Source organism: Rutilus rutilus (assembly GCF_951802725.1).
Source record: "Rutilus rutilus genome assembly, chromosome: 15".
NCBI classification, from domain to species: domain Eukaryota; kingdom Metazoa; phylum Chordata; class Actinopteri; order Cypriniformes; family Leuciscidae; genus Rutilus; species Rutilus rutilus.
This window is the reverse complement of record NC_140220.1, coordinates 20,115,321-20,129,039: the sequence shown is the minus strand read 5'-3', so window position 1 is coordinate 20,129,039 and position 13,719 is coordinate 20,115,321. Positions and strand designations below refer to the sequence as shown.

At 36.4% G+C, this 13,719-nt stretch overlaps 1 protein-coding gene across 1 annotated transcript in view; it reads left to right on the top strand.

Annotated features, from left to right (window-relative positions):
- The window catches only part of opn8c (opsin 8, group member c), a 121,051-nt gene that overhangs the window by 12,649 nt on the left and 94,683 nt on the right, over positions 1-13,719 (top strand). Inside the window, exon 4 of the mRNA XM_084433123.1 lies at positions 394-725. Coding sequence (XP_084289249.1) covers positions 394-725 — 332 coding nt within the window. The remainder of the gene's footprint in view (positions 1-393; positions 726-13,719) is intronic.

The following is a 13,719-nucleotide window of genomic DNA, read 5'->3' as shown; positions in this document are numbered from 1 at the left end:
TTGGCTAATCATTTGTGTGTAGAGTTATGTACAAACAATTTTTTTAGAAGAGTTATAACAGGTTTGCATTAAGTGTTTGCTTCTGCATGTGATGTGAGATGTTTTGCATGTTGTATGTTGAGTTTAGAGAAAAGGAGCCATAGTTTTAGAAATTGTTTGCAATTAAAAAAAAAAAAAAAAAAAAGGTTCAACTTTTAAGTTTTCATAATCCAATCAACAACCAATGGATAAAATCAAGTCCCGTCCTGTTTTTTTCTTATTTGATAATTTCACTCTGAAATACATCACAATGGTATTCCATTTCATGTCAACCAATCAGATTTCTAAGGTCTAATTAAGTAAATCACCTCATTTATGATGAATTTACCAATATGAACTTCTCTGTATCTCCAGCTACATGGCTAGAAGGAGCCAATATCCATCTGTTGTGTGTAGCTACATGGATAATTGCTGCTGTTTGGTCATCCTTCCCGCTGTTCGGCTGGGGCGAGTATGTGCCTGAACCATATGGCATCTCCTGCACTGTGGCCTGGCGTCGTTACCACACATCCATGACAGATGCTGTTTATGTGATCTGCTCCTTCGCCTGCTTCGTGCTTGTTCCAGTCTTGCTTATCGTGGTGTCACAGTGCAAAATCTTGCTGAAGATCTATCGATTTTCTCGCACCCTTTCCACTAAGGGTATCCAGATCAACCTCCGCCGTGCAGAGAAACACCTGTCTGTGGTGAGGCATTCAAGGGAAAAAAGCTTGCATTGTTATTCAGCAGTTTATAGTAAATTTTTAGAATTTACTTCACCCTGTGCTGCAATATACATTCAGTTTTACATTCATTAACAGAAATCAGCTGCTTGAATGAAAACTGCTGATGTCATTGGATTTTCAGGTGATATTCTCAATTCATTCAGTTAACGGACGCTCTGAGGTAAAGTGAATTCAGACTGCAGACTAAGCAACGATTGTATTTAATTGTACAGGACAATCATAACATAGTACAGACATGATCTTATAATGATCCATAATGTCCTTAAACATAACAATGTTGCTGGCCATAAACTGACAAAGTGCGCATCTGGTGTGCGATACCTCTAGTTGTCATAGACGCAACGCTGCGCTTCTCGTACAGTGTGCGACCCCCTTTAGATTATTGGCAGCATAAAAAAATGAAACGATGTGACAGCCATGGGCTGAACAATACAATAATATCCATTGAGCCTATGAACTAGTTGAACACATTAACAAGAAAGAATGTAGGCTACCCTGTAAAACAACTGCAATCATGTGATACAAAATACCCTATTCAACACTATCATCATCACCGCAATCCTCAACTACAAGTTCATCGGCGAATTCCTCCTCCTCTTCACTCTCCTCCACTTACCCCTCCGGCCTCCGCTAACTCTGCCTGCCTTCCTTGCGCTAACAGCTCCCGCCCAGATGCGCAGGGCTCTCTTGCGTGCGCAATCTGCTTCATAGAACTGGCTTAAACAGACGATCTGACAGGTTTTAGAAGATTAAATACAACCCGAAACAAAAAAACAGACCAGGCCTCTATTTGAGACAGGCCTTTATTTATCCAAATCCAAACCTGTAGCCACACCAGGCGTGTAAAAGAGACAGGCGTCTATTTGGGACTCGGCTATTATTTGAAGTTTTACGGTAATTTAAATAACATATGTAGCAAATTAGCTCTATGAAATATTAATAATCAATAATAACTTGTTATAATTGATTATGAATATTTGGATCAGTTAATATAATTAACTTAATGTCGTAAATTAATATTACAATCAATTAACCTGTTTGTCGTGAACACTCAGGATTAATTGTTTATTAACAATAAGAAATGTACATTTCCGGGGCATGGGAAATGTCTTTCTTAATTTACAGTACTACTAAGAGCAGTAGCCAAAATCTATATGATTAGTGACTCCAGTTATGAGCTTGAGACACGGACAACTTTACGTGTGACATGAACAAGATTTAATTAACTAGTCTAAACACTTAAACTACTCTAACATACACAGACATACATGCATACAGTTTACCAAGGGAAAGAGAGCTGAAGCAGAATACAGGAAAGCAAGAAGTTATAGCATTGTTTGAAATTCAGCAGATCAACAGCCTTGAGCAAACCATCAGTTTAGTTCTAACACGCCTTTCCTTAAAAGGGGTAAGGATACTTAACGTATCAAATAATGAGACTAAGTTTGATACTTGCATGTCTCACCCAATTTAATTAAACTGTCTTGATGCAATTTGTTGAGGCTCCAGGTGATCTTTGCTGATGTGGTCTTGATGAGAGAGAACCAGTGGTAGTCAGAGTATCTTTGGTGAATGGAAAGACAAGGCCGCAGCCTGGCACAAACTTGGAGGGTCCTTAGAAAGTTCTAGATCAGCATCATCTTCACGTCAGGATTCCAGAAAAGGACCAGAGAGAGCTCAGAGAGCTGATCTTGTGTTTTTAAAGCGTGAAGATGTCACACCTCTGGAGGTGTAAGAGCCAATGAGAATTCCCTTTGGAGGGAAATTTTTACGACCTATTGTTCAAGCAGGCCTTTGAACATGTAATTTGACTGGATGTTTAACACAAGAATCTTTAAGATGCTTATAATACTAATGCGTCACAAAGTTAGCCAAATGTAATGTAAATTAACAAATGGGAAACGAAGATTGGAGTTTATAGAGACCAAACATGCCACACATATGATTTTAGTTGACCATATTATGCAAAGTCTGAAACATTAACCAAATATAGTTTACAAGAATACAAAAGCCAAACCACATAAAAGGAAAATCATGAGATCGGAAATTTAGATACATGTTTACACATTTCTCAAGTCGTTATATATAGAATATATAGGATTAACAGGGTTTATTTCTCCTTCTCAGTGAGAATTAAGTAAGAGTCGCTCTTAAATAGAGAATAACTCTTATCAGTCTCAGTGTGTGTTAGCTTCATTTGGGATGTTAGTTTTGGGGGGAAGTTTCACAGGCCTTTGTTGGGAGAGTGAGTTTGCTGGATTATTCATTACAAAATTTTTTATAATTTGTGTGTGTCTGATTGGTCCAGACACTACACATATTTAGGAACCCTTGGTAAATTTGAGCTATACGAAGGCTATGAAAATAAATTGCATTGTTTATCTTTTTGTTCTTACATTCAAATAATTCTCAAAAAAACTAACCTCTCTCTGGGGCTCTGCCGTCTGCCCTTCGAAGGGAGTAGGGCATAGGAATGCTCACGAGCAATAAGCATGTCCCAGCCGGATTCATCACTTATTGTGGTCACCTGGAAACATTTTCGTTGTGGTCTGTGCTGTATCCAGTTCCACCTGTTTCTAGATTATATCTCACAAATTTGTACATTTGTGCATTAGGTAATATATGAACTGAAGTTTAATGACATTGTAGATTTTCAAAAAGTGCATGATCATATGAATCAATCGTCTAACGATATTTGTAAGCATTTGAATTTACATTAAAAGGTTCATGAACTGCATTATTTTATTATTTTAAAATGTTTCCTGGGGTGCACTTATAATGTTAGTGCACATTAAGTTTAAATAGCACAACAGTATGTTGGCTTTCTCAAGTTCTAAAAGAAGTTGTCGTTGTATCCATGCCTACATTGTTCTTTGAAGCCAACTCAGTCTCTCTCTGACTGAAGAAGAGTATTCACGATCCTACTTTTGGCCATAGTGTCTAAATCTGCATTTAAATACTGATGAAATGTACACTGTGTCACACCATGTCCCTTTATCAAGATCATATTTCACAATGCAAATGTTTGTTGCATGACTCATGTACTTTTCCTAAGGGAGTGGCATCCGTCTTTAAAATGCTCATTCATGTTGCTAAAGGTTAAATGAGAGGAATTCATTACTGAATCTTGTCAGCAATTGAGTGTCATCGTACAACGCCATTCTTAATCTTTACCAAGCTTCAAAAAGGTGAGTGTGAGTTATTTTTTAATATGTAAGTTTGCAGTATGTGATCAAACACAAAACAATGTTGTTAATTTGTTTGTTTTTTTACAAATCAATCCGTATAATGTGAACTCAACCCATAGGAAACCATTATTGCTTTATACACACTCTTTTGCTTCTGTCTGTTTTTAAGTGTATAGGGTAGGTGGAAGTCCTTGTATTTAACATCAAATCATAAAGTGTGCTTTATAATCATACAAAATTTAAAGTAGACAGATACTCTGATTGATCTAAGACCCAAACTCTACTTGTGACATGTCTAATTAAAAAAATGCTGTCATGACTAAGTCATAGGAGTATTTTTTTAATTGATTACTCAAATAGTGTCTAAGGATTATGAGGCTTTTTTATCATCTAAGACTGAGCTGTTCTTGTTTGTTTGTTTGTTTGTTTGTTTGTTTTGTAACACATTGGAATTCTTTAAATTATTTGATGGATAAAGAGTGTCCAAAAGGATTTTCCAATCATTATTATGTCAGTATGAAATATATCAATATTGAATACTATTATTATTGTGATTTTCATTAAATCATCAATAAGAAAGTTTATTAGTAACAAGTATGCTGGTTGTGATTTGGTATCTTGATTTGGTCTTTTTTTTTTTTTTTTAAATGGCGAAGGGCTCTTTAGATTAATCGTATGTGCATTTAGAGTATTAGTGTACATTTTAACATGACATGACATTCTTATAATCTTAAATTAATTGTATTTTTTTTGTGAATCTTTCTCCAGAGCATTATATAAATAATGGAACCATCAAAACATCAGCTACGTTTTGTCTCTTGGAACACTATGGGAATCAGGTTCACAAAAGAAAAAAGCTCCAAACTCCAACTTGTGTTAGATGAACTCATCAAACTGAAGGCTGATATTGTCTTTTTACATGAGACACACATTGGACCTCAGTCTTACAAAGCACTAGAGAACATAAAAGGCTGGAGGCCTTTCTTCACTGTCCACCATCCTCGCAGCAAAGGAGTTGCTATCTTGATAAGGAATGAAACAATATTTCGCTACATATGCCATGATGAGGATTACAGTGGAGGCTATATTTTCCTTTTCTGTCGTCTCTTTTGTCAGTTGTATACTCTTGTTAATGTGTACAACCACAAGGAAGACAGACATATGCTGTACAGATTGAGAGACTATTTGAGAGTTATTAACACTAAAGGTGTGCTTGTGGTTGGTGGGGACTTCAACACTGTACTGGACCCAACTATTGATAGGATATCGTCAGCAGATCAAACGTACCATTCCTCACTTAGAAGCATTCTAGAAGATTTCACAGAATCTCTGAGTCTCAATATTTGCATTAAGGCATCCAACGGAAGAAGGCTTCACACGATATCAGAGTCATTCAAGGTTGGATATGTTTTTCATGCCAACCAACACAGTAACTTCTGTCACAAACTGTGCAACTTACCAAGCAAAAATGAGAAAATCTACATGTGGGAACAAGAGAATTTCTGATCATGATCCTCTAGTTTTAGATATAAAAGTTCCATTACCGCAAGAAATTGCAGTGCCGGAAGTTGCCTCATTGTTAAGTGAATTTAGATACAGTGGAAAACCAGACAGAAGAGCAGGGAAAATAAATGGTGCAGAAATCCTAAGTGCCATTAGATCTTTGCCTGACTCAAAAGAACAAACTCCTGATAATCTCAGAGTTTGTGACTACAAGAAAAATGACCTTCCAATGACAGAAATATTAAAGATAAACTACAACATGATGCTGAAGTCTAAACATGTTCCTAAACATTTTGTAAAATCATTGCTTACTTCAGACAGAAGGGATTCTTTCAGTGTTGACTATTTGATATTGTCTCAGATTTTAGCCAAACGCCTTAAAGTGTTTCTAACGCCATCATTTAGGAATAGAAAAAGGGTAGTACGCAGTAGTCGTATTTGTGTGACTTTAGCAGAATGGCCCCAAAAAATCAGGATGTCTTTCCTCATGCGAAGTCTTTCATCACTTACGTCTCTTAAACATATTACCCCCACACCACCAAAGGACTTCAGCATTCTGGAGAATCTCCTCCCCAAGGCCAACAGCTCCATTAAAAACTACAGAATACTCCGTCAAGGATGTCCTCTGACCACACCCATCATCACAATGGCATTTAAACAACTGGAAAGTGACATAATGGCAACAAGCAAAAACTCTGGCAACACTAGTGTCTGCTGCTTCAGACAGTGTCTGCTCATTTTTACAGACAATCCGGCAATTGACAGGACTAATGAATTGTTCAAACAATTTAATAAAAATTCTGGGATTAGAATTAAGAGAGAACGGCGCAAGGCCGGTGGCGTGATTAAAGGGTAACTAAACCCTAAACCAACTTTTTTTAGATAATGATCTGTAAGAATGGGGCTTTATTAGTGCTTTTCATTGATTCAAGTAATTTTTTTGACATTTGTGTTTAAAGTATTTTAATTTTACTAAATATGGTGTAAAAACGTCTGAGTGCTGCCCTCTTCAGGTTGAACAGTGGCTACTGCAGTTGAATTTTCCTATTGGAAGTTGTGGTACACTCTGATGTCAGAGTGTACCAGCTAACCACGCCCCTGCCTGCAGAGAGATACGTCCCAGATGCACGCCCCCTCTCCACTGGGCTCTGCCTACTTTTCCAGCATTTTTCAAATATTGCCAGTGGGTGGAGTCAGGCTCTGACCAGGGGTTTAGTTACCCTTTAACAAGCGTAACCTGCGCAACACACTGGCTTCCGTAGCTCCTCCGTGAGATACGAAGCTGGTGTGGCGCGCAGGTGACGCTCGTTAGTAATGAGTCCAGTGTCCTGCTTGCCTCAAGAATATAGACCTACTCCCAAAAAATGTGACAGTCTCAAACTTTTGTATGGCTTTTGAAATTCTACAAAAAGTCTCCTTAAATACTTAAAGCCACAATCTGTATTTTTTCGCCATTAGGGGTCGCTAACCTCTTCAAAACAATAACAAAGGCGTAGATTGATGATGCAGTAAATGAGTGGAATCATGGAACTTGTCATCATGCCGATGGATCTAATAATGTTTATGGGGAAATAATGTTTATAGATGAGTGAATACATTGATGTTTTTTAACATGAAGCATGGCGTGATCACTAATTAGAGACAGATATCAGCGAGTCCCGGGGAATATAAAGAAAATATGACATTTCATTCTACTGACCGAAATACCCGCAAGTGCTGAATTACAACTCACGCAGGTCAGTTTATTTGACGAATGTGTTGAAGTAACACAGCGCTGTTTCACTTGGTCTACACTATCATACTAAACTGCATTTAAGTGTATTGGAAGTTAGAATGTTATTATATGTGTTAGTTTGTTGGCTGTATGAGACTAGCAGTAAGCTAGATCAACATTAGAATATCATACTGATCATAATCTAACATTTCATCATGTTGAGCTACAGTATATTATTGATTTGTTTTATGTACATTTGCTCACCTGTCTAAAGCACATGCAAGAACGGCGTCTCTGTCAAATCATGAAGCTGTTTGTTTGTCACAAAGCTCCCGGCATCTCGAAAACACCAATATTGATCCTCGTTTTATTTCTTCTTTTGTCCCAAAGTCTGCTTGCCATGGTCAATAATGTTTGAATGAAACAACATGGTTTGAACGTCTGTCACCATGTTCGCCAATCATGCTATGGCAGTACAAACTGAAACCAGGGATAACGCGGATATTACGTCATTGACAGGCGACAAGGGATGGGCACTACTTAAAATTGTGAATTTCTCTGAATTGACAAATTCTTGGAAACATTTCTCAGACAGCAACATAGTGTCAGCCCTGATCCAGGCCACATCTGGTACATGTGGATTCAACACGTACCAGATGTGGGCCGGAACTGGGCCGACACTATGTTTCTGTCTGGGTTAGGATAATGTAAGTACACAATTGAAAGAAATATATGACACTGTACAAGTGGTTTTGGGATATTTTAATAAAAAAAATCTTACATATTGTAACTTTTATCATTTTGTAAATCAGTTACAAATGTTAAATGGGACCTATTATTATTATTATTATTATTATTATTATTATTTTTAGCTTAACTTTCTGTTAATGTGTAATGTAGCTGTAATAAACAATTTGCAAAGTTACAAAGCAAAGTTTTACTGATCCATTTTGAAAACGCCTACTTACTGTATGAATCAAACTATGAATCAAACCATTAAATGAAATGAAAACATCATTATATAAGTAAATTATGTATAATTATTGTATTGTATAATTATGTATACACAGTGATGCATTTTGTTACCATGTACAATTACTACAATGACATTTGAATTAAAATAAGTTCCTCAAGTAATTGAAAAGTGTCATAATTTACTCACCCATGTGGTTACAAACTATCTGATGAAATAAAAAGTCAAAATTCTGTTTTCAAAGTAAATTTGAATCTACAGGGCTGCAAAAGCTGCCTAAAGCTGCAAAAAACAAATGATCAATCAAGATGAAGAACTGTACATGTCTACTATTTTATATTATATGATGTACATTTATGAATAATATTTTACATTTATTGTTTTCTGGTTTAATTTTGGCATGCATGCCCTGATTAGCATTACAGTGGATACACTATCTTGTCCTTTTCTGTTGTCTCTATGTTATATTGTAAACTCTAGTCAATGTGTACAACCATAAGGCAGAGAGTGATGTGCTTTAAAGACAGCTTTTATTATTTGACAGCTATAAACACTGTGCCTGTGGTCAGTGGGGACTTCAACCCAGTTCTGGATCTATGGGATCTTCAGCAGTACATGGGTCAATGACGTGGCGTGTCAATTCTGGTGTCCAAAGCATATTCCTAATATAAAAAATTTATACATTTTTAAATGCACTTCATAAGTGACTCAACTTCCCCCTCTTTAATTACTCATGTGAGAATTTATTATAAATAATTAATATTTAAGGAACTATTGAGCTCAAAAGTCCTAAAATGTCATTCCGGGTAACTGTCCCGGCTTAAAATCTGAATACAAAAATACGACAAAAATGTAAAAAATATGAATAAAAGTATTTAAAATCTACTTGGGCATAATTGTATTGATGTTTTCAACGATACCTACAAATATAGTGGTAATACTAAGCTTATTTTAATTTTTATGACAGAAAGACTTTTGTCCCCAAATTGTGATTTCTCTAATGTCATTCCTGGATAACAGACATCAATGACCATTTTACACCATAATGCATTTTGGTATGTCATGTGACATAATATTGTATCAAAAAGAAGACCCTGAAGGAACACCAGAACATGTGCAAACGTCAGGAAGCGTCTCTTAAAATGTTGATATTTTGACCTTTTCAGTCACTGGTGCACTTTGTAGCAATATCATGTGTCCTTTTGGATAACACTGATAAACCATTTATAATGTTTTTATATTAAAAAACTATCTATTTGATCTAAAAGATTACCTTAAGCGATGATAGCTAAATTGTAGTTTTCCATAGGTGGTTAAGTTAGTGCCTGATTATAAAGAAAAATATTTGTTTTGTCATTCTTGGATAACAACATGTCATTCTTGGATAACAAAAAACCTCTGTTAGCCAGGACATGTCATCCGTTATCCAGAATGACATATGCATAAAAATCTAGTTTTTAATTAACATTTGTAAACTTTTAGGCATGGTTATTATAGTTATATTATTAAAATTAACATTATTTACATAATTGTATGTTTTTTGCCATATTTTTGCTGTCATTCAACTTGATTTCATATGATTCAATGAGTCACATGGGTCTTTATCATTGAATTAAATTATTGTAATGTTAATGGTCAGATTATGAATAATGTAATCAAATTGATTAATTATCAACATTTTATTAAAGCTTTAGTATAGCTTCTGGTGTTTTAAGGTCAATTCTGTCCTGCCAGATGCCTCTGTCTAATAAAGAGAGGCAGAGACGGTTCAGAGCCAGGATAAACGCAGATGCAGAAACTAGGGCTGAGTATCTTGGACAAAAGAGAGCAAGGTATTATAGTGATGACTCAGTGGAGTGATAATGTATCAGTAACAAGCAAACTTGAAATATTAATCGAAATAGGTTCACACTCCTATAAACATTCCTATAATCTAAACACGTAATACGCATGTGCAGGCCATCAGGTTCGCGTTTTTAAAGTTTGCGCAGAAAGAACTTTAGGGTTTTCTGTTAGAACGGTGTGTGTTAGCGGCCCTTAAGTTAATAACTAATGATCTTTGCGACGGAAGTGAATCAATCAAAACTAACTTTAGCTGGACAATAACTTTATTCTAGAGCTGCTGTAAAGCCTAAACAATCTCTGTTACTTTAATTTCCTATTATCTCTGTAAAGCTGCTTTGAAACAATCGAAATTGTTTAAAGCGCTATATAAATGAAGGTGACTTGACTTGACTTATTTGCAATTAGCCTAAGGGCCCTATCTTGCACCCAGCGCAATTGACTTTGTACACCGACACATGTATCATTCCTATTTTGCACCTGCGCACAGCGGACTTTTCCCTCCACAGACGCACGTCGGTAAATTAGGGAATGAACTTGCGCTCCCCGGGGCGGTTCAGCGAAAAGAGGAGGCGTGTTCCGGCGCAAAAGTTCCCTGGTGCTATTTTGCATTTACAGAAAACAATTCCTCCACTGACGAGGAGAAACCTTGTCTAAAGTCAGTGGCACGTTATTCAGATGCTATTTAAGGGCGCATGCTTGGCCATAATGTAGCGTGAGCACAACGCGCATACACTTTGATTCTCTCATCTACACAGAAGCAGCAGTTCCCATTTTTGCAAACCATACATTATTACAAGGAAAAATATTCCACATGAGGGAAATCATTGTTGTGTCCATGAAGATGTGAAAAAATAGACATAAATCTAGCTAACACATTTACCCAAATTATTATACGCCTGTTCCGAAGCTAATTTGGGTGGGTTTCTCCATTCCCATACAATGTCTCTTTTACGGCCCTGACGAGAACGTCGGTCTCCTCGGCTGTGAACCGCTCCTGGCGTGCGTCTGGCAAATCAGCCGTTATAATAGCAATCCGCCATGGAACAAGCGCGCCTGCTCTTTAAGGGAATGTGAGATGATGCTCTGATTGGTTTATTTCACGTTACGCCCAAACCACACCTATGAATAATGAAGCTACTTCAGACCAACCCATTTTAGATTTGCGTCGGGATCCGCGAGATCCGCCCACAAAGTTACTTGTGTTTCGCGTTTGATACTTGCATTTCAGATCGTTAAAATAGGGCCCTAAATGTTTTAGCTGTATAATGTGTTGGACTATACCCTTGGCCATTGTTTATTAAGCATTATAATTTTACAGATTTACTATAAATTTTACAGATTTTTAAATCATTAAAAACTTGTCAGTGTCTCTTACTTTGTTTCAAGTTTGAGTGTTGGAAAGAAAAATGATACTGATGATGGTTTTTATGGTAATCCTGAAAAATACTGCAGAATGTCCTTCTGGCTAACAGTATGTCATTCCGGCTAACAATGACACGGGCAATTAATTTAACCCATATTTGTGTGTTAGATTACACAATTCAGTTTTTTGTTGAGTTAATGATAAAACAAGTCTTATTTACTTTATTGGAAAACATTTTTTAAACATTTTCCAGTTTTTTTTTTTTATTGGTTCTGAATTTTGAGTTATCAGCAGCCAAAAATGAGCCCATGTCTATATGAAATCCCAAATTGATTATATTAATTGTGATTAAAATGTAGTTTTCCGAGCACTAATTGTTTGTTGAGCTCCAAATATAGAGATCAGTACATTTGTATATGCCAACAATGGTAGAAATGTAGTTAATTTAAAAATTCATTACGTTACCCAGGAATGACATTTTCATGGGGAAAAAGATCTGATTCACCAAAAAAATTGTTAATTACATTCTTGAAATGTGTAAATATCATTGCATTACATACACAACACTCTAATAAGTATAGAAAGTCCTACAATTTTATTTTTTTGCTAGTTTTATTTTTCTTCACATTTTAAATCCTTATCCGTCATTCACCCACATACTAGATGATTTTACAAATTCTGTGAACCATAAACATGTGTTACATGTAGATATATTTTGTGGTGTTTTTAGATTTGTGTTGTACAGAGAGTGTGCTTTGGAACTATTGTCCATGTCTCTCTCTCTTTCTGAATGTAATTGCTCACAAGTGGGAACAACGATTAACAACCTGATTGACACAGGGATTGGTTGCTGCTGCATATAAATAATAATAATAATTTGTTACATTTATAGTTCTGGATTAACTGATTTCCTGCTCTCTTGACTTTCATTATTTTGTCCAAAGTTAGCTTGCTGCTGTATTTTGTGGGTAGTTGTTATTGTAGGTACTGTTTGGTACTTATTTAATGTGAACATCATTGGTGCTTTTCTGCACCCATATGTCAACCATTGCTGCAGTTGGAGCATGGCATTTCTTCTTTGTTTGGCTATGGAGGGAAGCTTTTTGTTAATTTGTTTGGTCCATATAGTTATCGAAGTCAGTCACACCTCGACTTTCTTCCAAATAACGCACATTTCATTCATAATATTATAAATACAGGCCTCTATATTTCCTGCACATTTTTGTTTTTCTGAATGGTCTGAATGGCTAATAAAAATAGACAGTGTTATTGCCCTCTAAGCCCTGCCCACTTTTTTGACCGTGGGAATTTTCCCACGCTAGCTCCTCCCACTTATGGGCTGTACATACAGCGTGGGAATTCCGGCTTATGCCATGCCTCCTTATGGGTTGAACATCTGAAGCGTGGAAAATCTCCCACGCTCAGTAATTCTAAATAGGTGTATGTTCAAAAAACGATATTAAAACTTTTAAGAAATGTATAATAAAGACATGGTCAGAGGTGAGATCAGTGTTCTTTTTGTTAAAGAAGACAGTTGTATTTACATTTGAAGTGTTCAAAATCACTTTTAAAACGATGTATAAACGTTAAAACAACAATGAAATAAGTTAAAATTGCATTTTTCTCTAAAAGTTATCAAAAAAAAAGTTGGTGTTATTTTAAGATGTTAAGACATTTTAAGATGTTAAAAAATCAATAATTTACAGAAAAGTAAATGTGTCCATTCACCCAGTGTTTGTAAAATTGTTACATTTTACATAAAACACAAACTTTGTTAAAAAAGCCTTACGTTTTTACATATACGTAGAGTTTAAAGATACATAAAGATTTCCTAGTGTAATCTCATGGGAGGTCAACGATACACATGCAAACCCTTCAGAGCCAAGCCTAGAAATGACCATCTGAAAACGAGCACGGAGCCCCACGCAGACTCCACCCCTATCCCCTCCCACAACAGGTGTCTACCGTGAAACCCCCCCCCCCAAAAAACAGCCCGATTCCACTTACCGAATAGAGAAAACGCATGCTTACCCTTCAGAGTCAAAGTTAGAAATGACTATCGAAAGAGTGTACAGTGCGTGGCACAGACCCCGCCCACTAACACACCTCCTCAAAGCTGAGAGGTCAATTTTGATTTAAGGGTGGGACTAAGGGTGTGCATAACAACATAAGATACACCCTCCATTTTCTTGTCAAATGACTGTGATGATGACATCACTCATCGGGGGATCCCCTTCCCTCAATTTACAATCCTATCATTTAACAATCGTTGAGTTGATTATTTTATAAAAACTATCCCATAGGGAATATTTCACACACACACACACACACACACACACACACACACACACACACACACACACACACAC